At 37.5% G+C, this 16,401-nt stretch overlaps 1 protein-coding gene across 1 annotated transcript in view; it reads right to left on the bottom strand.

Annotated features, from left to right (window-relative positions):
* The window catches only part of LOC136865962 (protein broad-minded), a 108,815-nt gene that overhangs the window by 71,925 nt on the left and 20,489 nt on the right, over positions 1–16,401 (bottom strand). The window contains exon 2 of the mRNA XM_067142530.2: positions 15,391–15,737. Coding sequence (XP_066998631.2) covers positions 15,391–15,737 — 347 coding nt within the window. The remainder of the gene's footprint in view (positions 1–15,390; positions 15,738–16,401) is intronic.

The following is a 16,401-nucleotide window of genomic DNA, read 5'->3' as shown; positions in this document are numbered from 1 at the left end:
ATTGCTATTTTGACAACTAACTTCTCACACAACCCTTTACCTTCAAATTTAATTAAACCACAAAATATTTCTAACGAAAAGAAATTCAAAATGCCCAAACACAAACAAAACCACTAGGCACTATCAGCAGACAACACTTGAGTAGCTAAAACTACTGTAACCGAGCTCGATAGCTGCAGTCGCGGCCAGTGTCCAGAATTCGGGAGATAGTGAGTTCGAACCCCACTGTCGGCAGCCTTGGAGATGGTTTTCCTTGGTTTCGCATTTTCACACCTTGCAAATGCCAGGGCTGTACCTTAATTAAGGCCATAGCCGCTTCCTTCCCACTCCTAGCTCTTTCCTATCCCATTGTCGCCATAAGACCTACCTATGCCGTTGCGACGTAAAGCAACTTTCCAATACTTATCTTTCCTTATATTTAGGAAATAAACATTACAACAGGCGTTGTAAGATGGGACATTGTTTCAGATGAAGTGGATATTGGCCTCTACCTTAAGCGGCTTCAGGCGTGATCAATTTCTGTTTGAAGTGTTACTACTCCATGTCTGCTACAATATGTGATTTCTCTTGCCTGTCTCACGTATCTATACAAGAGTGAGATTTAATTATTTCTTCATTCAAAAGAATATAATCATTTTTGTTATGAATGAACATTCTTATTAACTGACTGGTAGCTATGAGTTTGATTATTACACTGCCAGCTCTGTGTTGTACCTTATGTTTTTAACCTCTGGCAACACAATTATGTTTTTTTTTTTCACTTAGCCATGATGAACACTCTTATATATTTTCACTCTTGTTTTATGTTTGAACATTCTGATTGACTGACTGATAGCAATGATATCCTAATGATTTTAATTATTTCACTACCAGCTCTGTATTGTACTTTCTGTTTTTATCTTCTGTTTCAACACATTTGTGTGTTTTTCTCTTAGCCATGTTGTAACATTCTATGTTTTTCTTTTCATGCTAGTTTTAAGCCTATTTGATTTTCTAAATGTAAATGTTGATTCTTAGGGTGCCATATATTTTAAGGACACTAGGTTCATGGCTCTGACCTAACTTTAGGCTAAGATTTATTTCGGCTGATGATGCTTACGACAGTTAAGCAAAACATGTCCCATCTTACAATGCCTGTTGTAATGTTTATTTCCTAAATATAAGGAAAGATAAGTATTGGAAAGGTGGTGTTAACTATTATTCTTATTTTAATGTTCATAAAGCAACTTGTAAAAAAAAAAAAAAAAACTACTGTACTATGACCAAAAGGGTATATTTTCTCTCTTCTCTTTGGGTCAAACATGACCTAATGATACAAAATAGTATATGTTTTATGTGCCTGATAAAAACCGTGTCACCATGTTCACAAAAAAGTAGAAATGAGTCTAATTTAACGTTTTGCAGACAACATCACACTTGTAGCCACCAGAGTACAGGAGCTTGCTGAGATATTGGATCATGTCCAAGATGAAAGTCACAATCTTGGTATGGAGATTAACTGGAGCATGACAGGACTATTATTTTTTCACCTTCTGGATATCTTTTTCTCTATAGCATACTTATTTAGTTATTCTTTTCTTTATTTTCTTTTAGATTTCTCTATCAAACATATAAAGATGATGATGATGTTTGTTGTTTAAAGAGGTCTAACAGCTAGGTCATCAACCCCTAATTTTACGAGGTGCAACAAAATGAAATAATATTTAAAACTCCACTGACTAAAATGATGAAGAAAAAATGACCGTGAATCCAAAACAATCAGTGGGTACAATTCACAATGACTTCTTTTCTGAGATGACGCTTGTTATAAGGAGGGGCCCAAATTCCAGGTTACCGGCCCCTCGTAATAGTACTAATAACTGGTAAAGCAGAACCATGGTGTTCCTCGCATGGTGGAACTAATCACAGGCCACGTAAACTCTTGGTGTCGGTCACCTAGTGGTACTAATCACAGTTAATGCAAACCCACGGCGTATCACACATTATGGTAACACCCACAGGCAACATAGACCCCATGGTGTTCCTCACAATGTGGTACTACTACTCTCAAGCAATGCAGACCCATGGTGTTCCTCACACAGTGGTACTACTCACAGGTAACACAGACCCATTCTTGATACGGGGGAACCAACACATTCCAGTGCAGCGTACGGCACCTTTTCTCGCACAGATATTAGTCCGTGCAGCCGAGTGCCTGCCCTGCCCCCCACCCCCACCTCCGTGGAATATACATGATGGTACCAACCACACACCCATTGTATTCCTCACATAAGGGTACTACTCCTAAGTAAAGTAGATCCATGGTGTTCCTCATGTAATGGTACTAATCACAATTTGTCTCATGATTCTAATTTCATCATCCCTTGGTCGCCTCTTGTGACAGGCAGAGGATACCGTGGGTGTATTCTTTGTCTACATCCCCCACCCACAGGGGGTAACATATAAAGACTACAACACCTTTTGCTAGTGATATCAAACACATCCATTTCCGTGTTGACATTTTACTATTCAAAGCATTCTATCTACTATCAAAGTCCACAATCCATTATGAACAAGAGAAGTTCCTCCAACCCAGCCTGATGGGCACTTGATTTAGCACAAGACGAGTTTGTTCCAAACCACTTTGTCATTTATTATTTCATCTGAAGCAAGAAGATACTTCACGACAGAAAATGCGTTTTTAAAACTTTCTAATTAGTTTTTTCATATTTTTCATCATTTTATTTATTTATTTAAATTGTTTAACATATAACAGTCTTTAAGATGTCTTTGCAATGTCTGTAGTTGGCTGTGGATGATCCAAATAGGGGTGAAGCATATCCTGTATGTGTGTTTAGTCCTCAGCCTGAAGGCTGGTTGGATCCTCAACAGTTCCGCCATCAGCTGTCATAGATGGCCTAGGCATCACTGAAGAGGCGTACTAGGGAAATGAGGAGTGAGGTAGTTTCCCGTTGTTTTCTTCACTGAGCCAGAAGTTGCTATTACATATCAGTCTGCCAAGCCCACTGAAATGCATGCACCAACTGACCCTATGAGCAATATTTTCACACCATTCATAGCAGGGACTGGCTGCAGAAGGAATGGCATTACTAGCATCACTCATACCTCAGTCACTTTCATTTTGTCAAAGCCAAGGATAAAGCTGAGACAGATCAATGAAAGTAACGAAATTGCTCTAGCCCATACCAGAAGACATAGTGCACTGTAAACACTAGGTCCCGCCAGCAAAGGCACGAAACATATACTATGTTTGTTATATACATTAACTAAACTAGCTGCAGTTGATGGGACAGTCATATAGCATGTGCAGTTATCTAACTCCTCAGCTACTTTTCGTTAATATTCAGGCAGGCTGTTTACTTGGGACGCAGCAGTATCTATCTGAGATGAGTGCCAGCAGAAGAGACAAAAAACATCACAACAATGGTCAATGTAATGTAATAATAGTTGATCAGTTTTATGAGCTTTCTATATTGTAGGCCTTCATATTTAGTTTTCTTCCAACTGCGATATTAGGGCATCTAATTTTAAGGGAGTCTTTCCTTCTTTCATGACTCCCTCATGCCTTATTCTTCAAGCAATCATTCCTTTACGATTTTTTCTCATTTTTATAATCATCTCTTCACAATTTTCCTTAGCGATATGGACCGATGACCACGTGGTTTTACACCTTAAGTGTCCGGCTCCATGGCTAAATGGTTAGCGTGCTGGCCTTTGGTCACAGGGGTCCCGGGTTCGATTCCCGGCAGGGTCGGGAATTTTAACCTTAATTGGTTAATTTTGCTGGCATGTGGGCTGGATGTATGTGTCATCTTCGTCATCATTTAATCCTCATCACGACGCGCAGGTCACCTACAGGCCTCAAATCGAAAGACCTGCATCTGGCGAGCTGAACTTGTCCTCGGACACTCCCAGCACTAAAAGCCATATGCCATTTCATTTCATTTACACCTTAAGTTCATCATGGCAACAACCATTGCCAGTCAATGTGACTGAACAATATGATAAACTGGGTAAAATGTCAGGTGTGAGTTTCACAAAGAGAAAAAGTCCTTTCAGTTTTAATTAATGTCTTTGTGGCATGAAAATGGCTAACTGGGATCGCTATAAGTTGATTGGTAATCACTGCAACTACTTAAATCTTCATTTGGGTAATCACATTCACAAGATTGTAAATAAAGGTTACAGATCTTTTCATATGTTATGAGGGTATTTAAGGGTTGTAAATAGTAAAGACGTAAAGCACAGGGCATATAAGTCTCTGGTAATACCCTGATTAGAGTATGGTTCCAGTGTATGAGACCCACTCTGGAATTACTTGATATGAGAACTGCGGAAGATCCAAAGGAAAACAGCACGATTTGCTCTGGGTGATTTCGGACAAAAGAGCGGTGTTATGAAAATGTTGCAAACTTTGGCCTGGGAAGACTTAAGAGGATGGGGACGAGCTACTCGATTACTGTTCACTAAAATATTATGTGCAACCAAGTTTGAAAGTTGTTTATGAAATAACAAATAAGCCTACAGAAAATCCAGGAACAGCAACATTTTCCTTGTTTCATTTCACATTAGGTCATGCAGGTTTTGCATTTTAAATTTATATTTTAATACATTTTATCGCAGGTGGAACATAAAAAAATGCATGTTTTTAGGTGTATTTCAACCGTGCGTCAACTTTAAGACATTGTTTCTGCAAATACCATCATGTGATTGAATGCAAATTTTAACACAATATATATTGGGATGTTGTATACATTGTTTATAAATTTCAGAATTTTGTTTGCCCCAGAAAAAAAAAAGTTGTTATCAATTTTGTAAGGTGGCATTTTCTCAGCTCGGGGTGGTTGGAAAATTGAATCGCGTTGTGGATTATACATCCAATGGCTATGCTGTATGACTATGAAATACATAAATGAATTAACTTTTTCATGTCAGTTTGTATTTGTATTGGGTACAATGATACTGATCAGTTGCTGGCTGAAGCAGGAAAAGTTGTGCGATGCTGCCAGGATAGAATGGGACACTGCGCCATGCCACACCTCTACTGATTCAAAGTAGCATGTACAGTAACGTTTACTTCACCGTCTGCTTAAAAGTTTCCTCCGGTATTCAATAATTTTCTGTGATTAGCATTGAAACAACTGGTATTAAAGGTCATGTCTCATGAGGGCTTTGGACCTAGCAGCTTTAAAGATTGTACGCTTGGTTTTTGTAGCGAAATCCTCCTGTCAGCTCGCTTGAAAATAATACACTCAGATACCAGCGAAAAAGTCTACATGATAATAATTCTTGAAAACAAAACTGAAATAATTCCCGATATAAAATATCGTGCATCCTGTTACTTCAGTACACAAACTTCCCGAGATCTGTGGAAAACAACACCTTAGTGTTGTCAGTTACTATTACGTTATTATAACTACCTAATTTTTGTTCTGTAGCTTAATAAGCAAGTATCTATTTACTGGGCAAGTAATTTTCTCATGCATTTCTTAAACTGCGCTCATGAGAAAAGTCTATGGGATATGTTTTTCATGACCTCTTCATACCATTTGTTTCAATGCTAATCACAGGTACAGTCATTATTAATAACCTGAGGAAACTTTTAAACAAATGGTGAAGCTAATGTTACTGTACATGCAACGTTAATCAGTAGATTAAACTCCGAGAGACATGTGGCATGGTGCAGTGTCCCAGGCTATCGCGGCAACATCGCACGACCTTCCCTTCTTTGGCCAGCTACTGTACTCATCCATATTATTCTACCCAATAAAAATACAAACCGATATAAAGAAAGGCAATTAAATATTTCACAGTCTTACAGCATAACCATGGGTATATAAAGATCACAACATGTAACCTTATAATAATGGGAGTGTGGCGTAGAGAGAGGCCTGGTGCAGGTCTTTGGATTTGATGCCGTATAGGCGACCTGCAACTCTATAAGGATGGCGCCTATCTAAGATGAAAACATCACAAACACTCATCCCCCGGATTATAGGAATTAAAGTTTAAATCCCCGGCCTGACTGGAAATCGAACTCGGACCCCTTAAACAAAGGCCAGCATGCTAACCATTTAGCCACGGAGCCAGACAACACAAAACCTTAAAAACGGGCACGTTTTGCGTTTAACATCTGAGGTAGAAGAATGTATATATAAAAAATAATAGTTTTGTCTGTACACTGCTCAGAATTTTGAAAGAATGGTATTTCTGAATCAGTCATGTCCACAGTAACAAGGAAATGCACTTTTTACTTTTCCGTAATTTCTGTCTGTCTGTCTGTCTGTCTGTCTGTCTGTCTGTCTGTCTGTCTGTCTGTCTGTCTGTCTGTCTGTCTATCTGTCTGTCTGTCTGTATGTATGTATATACATGCATCACGAGAAAACGGCTTAAGAGATTTTGATGAAAATCGGTATGTAAAGTCAGGGAATGAGCCACTACAATCTAGGCTATAAATCATTTTATTCACGCTGAGCAAAATGGTAGTTTAGGGGAAGGCCTAAAAATAAATTCTCAAATATTTATATTATTATTGGTCCTATCGATAAATACTAAATAACAAAAGTTATAGGGAATTAAATTTCCAATCATTTATGCCTTAGGCGTATATATTATTACCGTCCCACCTATGATAACAGAGATATTCATAAATTTTTATTTTTATTGCTAAGTCCATTTCAACGCCTAGCCACGAGAAAAAGGGCAAAGAGAATGTAATGAAAATCAGTATATATTGTAGCGTCAGGGAATAAGATACTACAGCCTAAGCTTTAAATAATTTTATTCACCTTGGATGAAATGGTAGTTCAGGGGAAGGCGCCTACAATTTAATTTTTAAATGCCTAAGTTACTGGTCCTATCGAAAAATACTACATAACAAAAGTTATAGAGAATACAATTTCCGATCATTTATGTTTTATTCAGTTTTACCGTACCGACTACGATAAGAGTGGTATTTTAAAGTCGAAGAAAACTAAATATGAAGGCCTACAATATTGAAAGCTCATAAAATAGATCAACAATAACATTACATTGACCATTGTTTGTTGTGATATTCTTTGTTTCTCATGCTGCCACTCATCTCCGATAGATGAGATTACTGCTGCGTACCGAGTATAACAGCCTGCCTGAATATTGGCGGAAAATAGCTGGGAAGTTAGATAACTCAAAATTCAATCCTGAAAAGAGCTGTTTCTTAAAAAAAAAAGCTTCTTCCTCTTCACTTTTATTCAATTCTACATTCATTTTATTAGAAATTTGCAGCAAAGAGGTTTCTCCTCTGGCTTGGAGGAAAACTTACCTCCAAGTCAGTTTTTCCCCCCGCCAATGTAGTGAATTGAGATTTTCCAACTCATCGGGTATTCCTATTAAACAGATGAGTAAAAGGACATAGATTTTGCCTTGGGATTCTACACTATTCCTCCACCACCCCGATATTAGAGTGTATTTACGGTTCGCGGCTGTCTGCGACCTGGTCATTCCCGCTCTAGAACTTTAGACTGTTAGATCGGCAGATTAGTACTGTTCATTAAAAGTGAGAAGATGTGTGTTTTTTTTGTTTGATCAAGTATTTCATATGATAGCATTGCTTTTAATCGCGGCATTCCTACTGGCATCATTGTAATGACATGTGTTGATTTCAGTTGGGAAAACCATTAAGACTGAAACGTTTCCCTAGAAACACAAAGGGGAAGTCACCAAACACATTTTCTTATGTGAAGAATGGGTTATGGAATTTTCATTGTAATGGTAGGCCTTCTTGTCTGCCAGCAATCATAGTCAAGTTGAGGAGCTTTCATTATAATGGTAGACACTCACTCTCCACCTGCCTTTTTACATCCTCAGAATGGATACATGAGCATTAAAAATTGAAAACCTACATGACTTAACATGAAATGAACCAAGGAAAATTATGGTGTAATTGGATTTTCTGTAGGCCTATTGGTTATTTCATAAACAACCTCCGAACTCTAGTATACATAATATTTTGGTTAACAGTCTGAGGTATGTGCCAAGCTAACAGTGGAGAAATGGCATGGAATGTCATTAACAGACTAATAAGCTTGAATGGAACTTTAATAGGTAGGAAAGATCACAATATGGAGATAAAGCTGGTAGAATTCAAGAGAACAAATTTGGGCAAATATTTGTTTATAGAAAAAGTTTAGGGATTAGAATAATTTACCAAGGGAGACATGAGATAAATTACCAACTTCTTTGAAATTTTTTAAGAAAAGACTATAGTAGGTAAACAACTGATAAGGAATCTGCCACGAGCATTAAATGTGGATTAGTGATAGGGTGATCAACTATTTTTTCAGAAAATAAGAAGATTTCTATATTCCAGACCAAAAATAAGGGAGATTTAGAGCATGGCAAAATATCATAAAAAAGAAAAAACAATGCAGTGTTTGTAAAAAAAATTAAAAGAATTTTATTTTATACTTCAAGAAGACCTAAATATATTCTTCAACAGACTTTGTTTCAGACAATAGTTTGCCATCACTTTTTGCAAATTCTAAAAATTCAGTGCAAGAATACATGAAGTTCATGGCAACTTCCAATTCTGATTTGATCAGCTTCGTACTGCTCCTGTTCCTAACATCTGTCCACTTGTTATTCATAAGAGAAAATACTCTCTCTGTATGAGCATTACTACCTGGTATGCTCATAACATAGCCTATCAATTTTCCTAAGTTGCCAGAAGTTATATTGCTCGATTTTAAGCTGCTGAAAACCGCCACCCATTTCTCGCTAGCATTACGCTCTAAAGATACAGCATATGTTACTGCATCCTTACAACGTCCTTCCGAACCGAGCACGCCTTTACCGCCTCGGCCAGGCAGCCCCTCATTAAACATTAAACTATCATAAAATTTGTTATGCATGTAAGAATATAAAGAATTTCATGGAAATTACTTTCACAAGTAGATTTCAAATTTGAACTGAGAACAGTAGCTATGCTAAACGTTGCCACAATCCCCTACTTGCAACTAGTGCTGTGGCCTCATTTAGTTAAATGTGGATTAGTGATAGGGTGATCAACTATTTTTTCAGAAAATAAGAAGATTTCTATATTCCAGGCAAAAAATAAGGGAGATTTAGAGCATGGCAAAATTTCATAAAAAAGAAAAAACAATGCAGTGTTTGTAAAAAAAATTAAAAGAATTTTATTTTATACTTCAAGAAGACCTATATATATTCTTCAACAGACTTTGTTTCAGACAATAGTTTGCCATCACTTTTTGCAAATTCTAAAAATTCAGTGCAAGAATACATGAAGTTCATGGCAACTTCCAATTCTGATTTGATCAGCTTTGTACTGCTCCTGTTCCTAACATCTGTCCTATCTTTAAATCATTAGAAACTAAGTCTAACCATCGTCATCTTGCTCTCCCTCTACTTCTCTTACCCTCCATAACAGAGTCCATTATTCTCCTAGGTAACCTATCCTCCATTTGCCTCACATGACCCCAACACCAAAGCCGGTTTATGCTTCATCCATCGAGTCATTACTAACTTAGCATTTATCCCCTCATTCCGAGTACCCTCCTGTCATTGTTCCCACATGTTACCAGCAATCATTGTCGCTACTTTCATGTCTGTTACTTCTAACTTATGAATAAGATATCCTGAGTCCACCCAGCTTTCGCTCCCGTAAAGCAAAGATGGTCTGAAAACAGACCGATGTAAAGACAGTTTCGTCCAGGAGATGACTTCCTTCAAGAAGATTACAGAATACTGTTGATCGCAACTGCGAGCTCACTGCATTCGCTTTGCTACACCTTGATTCAATCTCACTTACTATATTACCATCCTAGGAAAACACACAACCTAAATACTTGAAATTATCTACCTGTTCTAGCTTTGTATCACCAATCTGACATTCAATTCTCTTGGATTTCTTACCTATCGACATCAATTTAATCTTGGAAAGGCTAATTATCATATTAAACTCATTGCACCTATTTTCAAGTTCCAAGATATTAGACTGCAGGCTTTCGGCACAATCTGCCATTAGGACCAAGTCATCAGCATAGGCCAGACTGCTTACGACATTTCACCTAGCTGAATCCCTCTCTGCCACTTTATACCTTTCAGCAGATGATCCATGAAAACTACGAACAGCAAAGGTGAAAGATTACAGCCTTGTCTAATCCCTGTAAGTACCCTGAACCAAGAACTCATTCTACCATCAATTTTCACTGAAGCCCAATTGTCAACATAAATGCCTTTGATTGATTTTAATAATCTACCTTTAATTCCATAGTCCCCCAGTATGGTGAACATCTTTTCCCTCGGTACCCTGTCATATGCTTTCTCTAGATCTACGAAACATAAACACAGCTGTCTATTCTTCACATAGCATTTTTCAATTACCTGGCACATACTGAAAATCTGATCCTGACAGCCCCTCTGCGGTCTGAAACCACACTGGTTTTCATCCAAATTCTTCTCAACCACTGATCGCACCTTCCCTTCCAAGATGCCAATGAATACTTTGCCCAGTATACTAATCAATGAGATACCTCGATAGTTGTTGCAATCCTTCCTGTTCCCTTGCTTATAGATAAGTGCAATTACTGCTTTTGTCCAATCTGAAGGTACCTTACCAACACTCCATGCTAATCTTACTACTCTATGAAGACATTTCATCCCTGCCTTCCCACTATACTTCACCATTTGAGGTCTAATTTCATCTATTCCTGCTGCCTTATGACAATAGAGTTTATTTACCATTTCATTTAGCAGAACACGAAAAATGACTATAAATCTCTAACACTAACACTTCAATATCTACATAATCTAAACAATTAGTACATGCATGTTTCATGACATTATGAAGCACATGGTTACAACAACTGGCTTTAAAGATTTTTCTGTGCTCAATACTTATCAGTTTCATGACTGAATGATGCTCGCCGTAATTCATATTGGCACCATCAGCACAGTATGATGATATTTTACTGACACTCAGATTGTTTGACTTTAGTGAGTTAATTAATAACCTATGGACATTCTTCTGTTCTATGAAATCCAACAATCTGTTTTGGATTCCACTAAAATGGGTCAAAATATCACACTACAACTGGAAACATTTTCCTGTTTAGGTGATTGGAGGCATCTGTTGCTAAAGGAAAGAACGTGCTACATATTTGCTGGTCATTTAATACTACCAAAAATGCATTTACACTTCCTGGGGCTAATACGTTCTTTGCAATCAATTCAGTTTTTGTTCGTCCACAGAAGATTTTATTGGACACATCCAATTTGCTGAACACATTTTTTGAAAGTCTGATTGCTCAGTTCATGCTGCTGTAGCTGAGATTGTGTCGTAATGTGTGGTAAACTAATGAAAGTTCATCAGCAACAGTTTATACGTCGTCATTATTTAGGCCTCGGCTAAGGAGGGGAGAACTGAAGAAAGTCAAAATCTTAGACGAAGTGCTGACATCTTTTACTTTGTTTTTGTGACCTACAAGAAACCACAAAAAGTTAACTTAGAAAGGCCAACTTACATCATTCGAACAATTTACACACTAAAGAACAAGGTACACCATTTCAGAATAAATAATACTAATTTATTACCTGCAATGTTCATGTGCTGTATACAGTTGTTCTTGCCGCCAAGTGCGATGCTAAACTGTGTTTGCAGATCGAACACTTTGCTTTATAAACATTAGACTGTGCAGATCCAATTCAGTAATATATACCTTCCCATTTCAAAAGATATGTACACATATATTTCAGGTTCGTTTCTTGGTGGCATTTTAGCTTCGTCATCACTGCCTATTATTGCCCCTTTACGCCTCACAGGTGATGTAGAGTAAAGCTACTGAAACCAAATCACGCCAAAGCACCAACAGCTGAGCAATACAAAGAACGAAGAAAAGAAAGGAAGGAAGTAAGTACGCGTTCATTAGTTTAACAGACAAGGAGATTTAAACTCATTGGTTGGTCGTTTCTAAACGGGATAATCGATAGGAAAAACTCTATATAGAATTACTGGCGTCCGCTCTCGAACGTTTAAATGAATTCCGACCGTGTGCACAAAATTTAAATGATTGAAACTGAATGCTTTTACTTGATTAAAAAATACAGGAGAGTTGGTCACCCTAATTAGTGATGACTTCTCTTGCCTCTGTCTGCATTATCCTGTCACACATTTCTTCTATCTCTCCTCCTCTCTTCTCTGTACTCTCCTCCACTGTATCCAACCATCTCTTTCAAGGCATTCCTTGAGGCCGCTTTCCTGCTGGTTTCTCTGTAAATACCTACATTGGAACTAGATCATTATGTCAGCTTAAGTCAGATGCTGCAAAGCTACAAAGACTCCCTTGGAGTCATCATCAGTTCTTGTTGAATATCAACTCAAGGGGAATCTGATAACAATCATCATTAAGGTTGCCTACATACAACATGATTGGTTGTCATAAGACATCATAATAAAAAAATTATACACATAATGGCGATTGCCTAAAAACACAAAAACATACACCTTGAATTTTAACGTACACATGGTATGCAATACTCGGAACTTAAAAGGTTCTCAGTTCTGGTTTAAACTGTCATGTGTTCATGGAACATGGAACACTGGAAACATATGCACTGGTTGAAAATATATACAAATCGACATGAAACACATATGATGATATGAAACACGTGGCGCTTTAAGAATGTTCTTGGACTTGTTGGTCTTGTTTCAATCTAATTAAACTAGATGAAATATATACACATTGAAATGAAATGTACACAAAGACATAAACTACTTGGCACTTAAAAAGTTCTTGGTTCTGGTTCTTGGATTTGGGTTAAAAATACCATCGTATGTTTGTATAACTTGGCACAGACTTGTCAGTCTTGCCACAATCATCTGAAAACATGTGAACCTTTTGAAAAGAAGTCATGGCAACTATATATATTTTTTTTCCTCATGAACAGGAGACACGGTATGTACTTGCGTATGATGCCACTAGAATAAAGTATTTGAAACACAGTTGTTTTAAAGATGGTCTTAAAACATGTACGTTTGACACTAAGAAAAATTGTTTACAGAATTTCCTGAAAACACATTTGTTGTAAGAAATTAGTTCACTTAGCTGTAGGAATATATGAGAAGAAGTCTTAAAATATTCTTCGTAGTATTTAAGAATGTAGATACAATTCAAATTTCACAATTCACAGTCTTGATGAGATGTGGAAATGGGCATATATATATATATAGTGTTGTTTTGGTAGAGGAGAAGAAGTCTTATGATATTCTTCTTATCACTGCAAAGCGTAGATACACTTTAAAATCATTCATAATCTTGATGAGATGTAGAATTGAGCATATAAGCAAAGTATTGTCTTAGTACGTAGGTCGAGTCATAAGTCATGGCAACTATTTTTTTTTTTTCCTCGCGAACAGGAGACACGGTATGTACTTGCGTATGATGCCACTGGATGGTGTATGTAAACAACAGTGTGGGTCTAAGCATGCCCCCAAGTTCAGTGTGACTGGGCGAGTTGGCTGTGCGCGTAGAGGCATGTGGCTGTGAGCTTGCATCCGGGAGATAGTAGGTTCGAATCCCACTATCGGCATCCCTGAAGATGGTTTTCCGTGGTTTCCCATTTTCACATCAGGCAAATGCTGGGGCTGTACCTTAATTAAGGCCACGGCCGCTTCCTTCCAACTCCTAGGCTTTTCCTATCCCATCGTCGCCATACGACCAATCTGTGTCGGTGCGACGTAAAGCCCTTAGCAAAATTAAAAAAAATAAAAATTTTTAAAAAAAAAAAAAGTTCAGTGTATGAGTGAGAGCGTCACAAAATGGAAGTCAAAACAAGCAAGAGCAACGATCGCATATTAAAATAACAGTTCTCCGCAGCAGAAATGCACGCCAATGCCATGCAGAGCTGCGGGAAGCATTAGGTGTGCATGCCATGCCCTGTAGAACAGTGGCAAGGTGGGTGGAGACTTTCAAACATGCAGCGAATGGTATTCAGCACCTGCCCCACCACTGGCAACGCACAGTGGAAACCTTGGATGATTATTTTGAAGGTCTGTAACCAGGGGAGACCTGTCCTTTGTACATAGTCTTGTGTATTTGCTGTCTAAACCATAATTAAACAATGCTTACGAATGGCCTGTGTTCTGTCACTTTCCTACGACAATCTCCTGAAGTCAGAATTTGTCTTCAGGCTCTATGCATAAGTATATGTCCTATATTTCCAAATGCATATCTTAGATTTTCCGTGTTGTCTCCTGTTCATGAGAAAAAAATTAGTTGCCATGACTTGTGACTCGAGCGTCGTAAAATGTAAGTTGAACAAATATATTACTGCAATGTTTTCTTTATACACAACTATATAGAATTTCCTTTCCACTGCAATAATATATATTTGTTCAACTCACATTTTACTAAGACAAGACTTAGCATATATGCTCAATTCTACATCTCATCAAGATTATGAATGATTTTAAAGTTTATCTACCGGGCGAGTTGGCCGTACGGTTAGGAGCGCGCAGCTGTGAGCTCGCATCTGGGAGATAGTGGGTTCAAACTCCACTGTCAGCAGTCCTGAAGATGGTTTTCCGTGGTTTCCCATTTTCACACCAGGCAAATCCTGGGCCTGTACCTTAATTAAGGCCACGGTCACTTCCTTCCCATTCCTAGGCCTTTCCCGTCCCATCGTCACCATAAGACCTATCTGTGTCGGTGCGATGTAAAGCAAAATAGCAAAAGAAGAAAAAAAAAAAAAGAAAAATGTATCTATGCTTTGCAGTGATAAGAAGAATATCATAAGCCTTCTCCTCTACCACAACAACACTATATATATATATGCCCATTTCCACATCTCAAGACTGTGAATTGTGAATTTTGAATTGCATCTACGTTCTTGAATACAACGAAGAATATTTGAAGACTTCTTCTTCTTCTTCTTCTTCTTCTTCTTCTTCTTCTTCTTCTTCTTCTTCTTCTTCTTCTTCTTTTTTTTTCTTCTTCTTCTTCTTCTCGTATATTCCTACAGCTAAGTAAACTCATTTTATACAACAAATGTGTTTTCAGGAAATTCTATAAACAATTTTTCATAGTGTCAAACTTGTAAGTTTTAAGATCATCTTTAAAACAACTGTGTTTCAAATACTTTATTATACATGCGATATGGCTGAAGATGACCTTTAAATAGGTCGAAACTAGTCCCATTAAATGTTTATTTAATAAACTCTATTTAACTTGTATTGAAAAGGTGGAATAACTTACTTATTATTTTATTTGTGTATGATGCAATAATAATAATAATAATAATAATAATAATAATAATAATAATAATAATAATAATAATAATAATAATAATAATAATAATAATAATATACAAATAATACTCCCCAAAAATATTACATACCTGTCAGAGTACAGGACACAACATAGACGATGCTGAAGAACTCCTTCTCAGCAAGTTCAATCTCACGGTCAAGTCCTTTGACAATGTAATCTTCAGCCTCATGAGCAGCCCACAACTTATTCAGAGCATGTGAGATAGCTTTGCATCCATCTTCAGCGAGAGTGTCACCGCCTTCAGGATGTGCAGCAAGCAATGCTACTTTACGGCGCAGCTCATAGTCATACCAGGGAACGCAGGGCATACTCAGTATAGTCCGCAGCAGATCTGCAATGAGCGAGTCGTACTGGGAAAGCTCAACCACTCCAAGAGGGGAACTACCAACCTCCAGCAAGAACTCTCTCAGTGCGCTGAAATGGTGAAGAACTAAAATAAGTCAAAATATGCAAGTTATGTATACTTTTGATTAACTGTTTTGCTACAGCAATAGAGTTTGTTGACTCACTTCAATGAAGTGTTTGTTCTGGCAGTCAAATTTATCTGACTTGGCATTTCCCTAATTCTACTCACACAAGCATTGTTAACAAAGAGAGATAATAATGTCAAAATCAGTCATGATGGAAAATACTCACACATTTCATGATAAAAGAGGGTTGATAATCCCATTAAAACAACAATCGCCAGAGAAGGAGGCATCTCTCTTAATTTTTCCTTCACAGCATTCTCTTTTTTCTATCTAACTTCCCCACCCTTTGAGAGTCTGTATTTATTTTCATTGATTGCCAGTCCACCAACTTCCGCAGTACAGCAGTAATATCCAAGTCCGTTGAAAATATTTAAGAAAAAGCTAGGTAAACAACTGTAAATAAATGTAAAAATGAGGTAAACAATTGATAGGGAATCTGCCACCTGGGCGACCACCCTAAATGCAGATCACTGATTGACTGATTGTGAGCATCCATGAGCTTGCATAATAACGTAAAAGACTCATTTGCTATCAGTGACAGATATGAGTTCCAAGCTGTCCATAAGTGTGGACAATAGAAGCAGTGATGATGTTGGTGCTGCAGTAGA

This window comes from Anabrus simplex, chromosome 3 (assembly GCF_040414725.1).
Source record: "Anabrus simplex isolate iqAnaSimp1 chromosome 3, ASM4041472v1, whole genome shotgun sequence".
NCBI classification, from domain to species: Eukaryota; Metazoa; Arthropoda; class Insecta; order Orthoptera; family Tettigoniidae; genus Anabrus; species Anabrus simplex.
The sequence above is the reverse complement of the archived record's forward strand: the minus strand, read 5'-3'. Positions and strand labels throughout refer to the sequence as shown.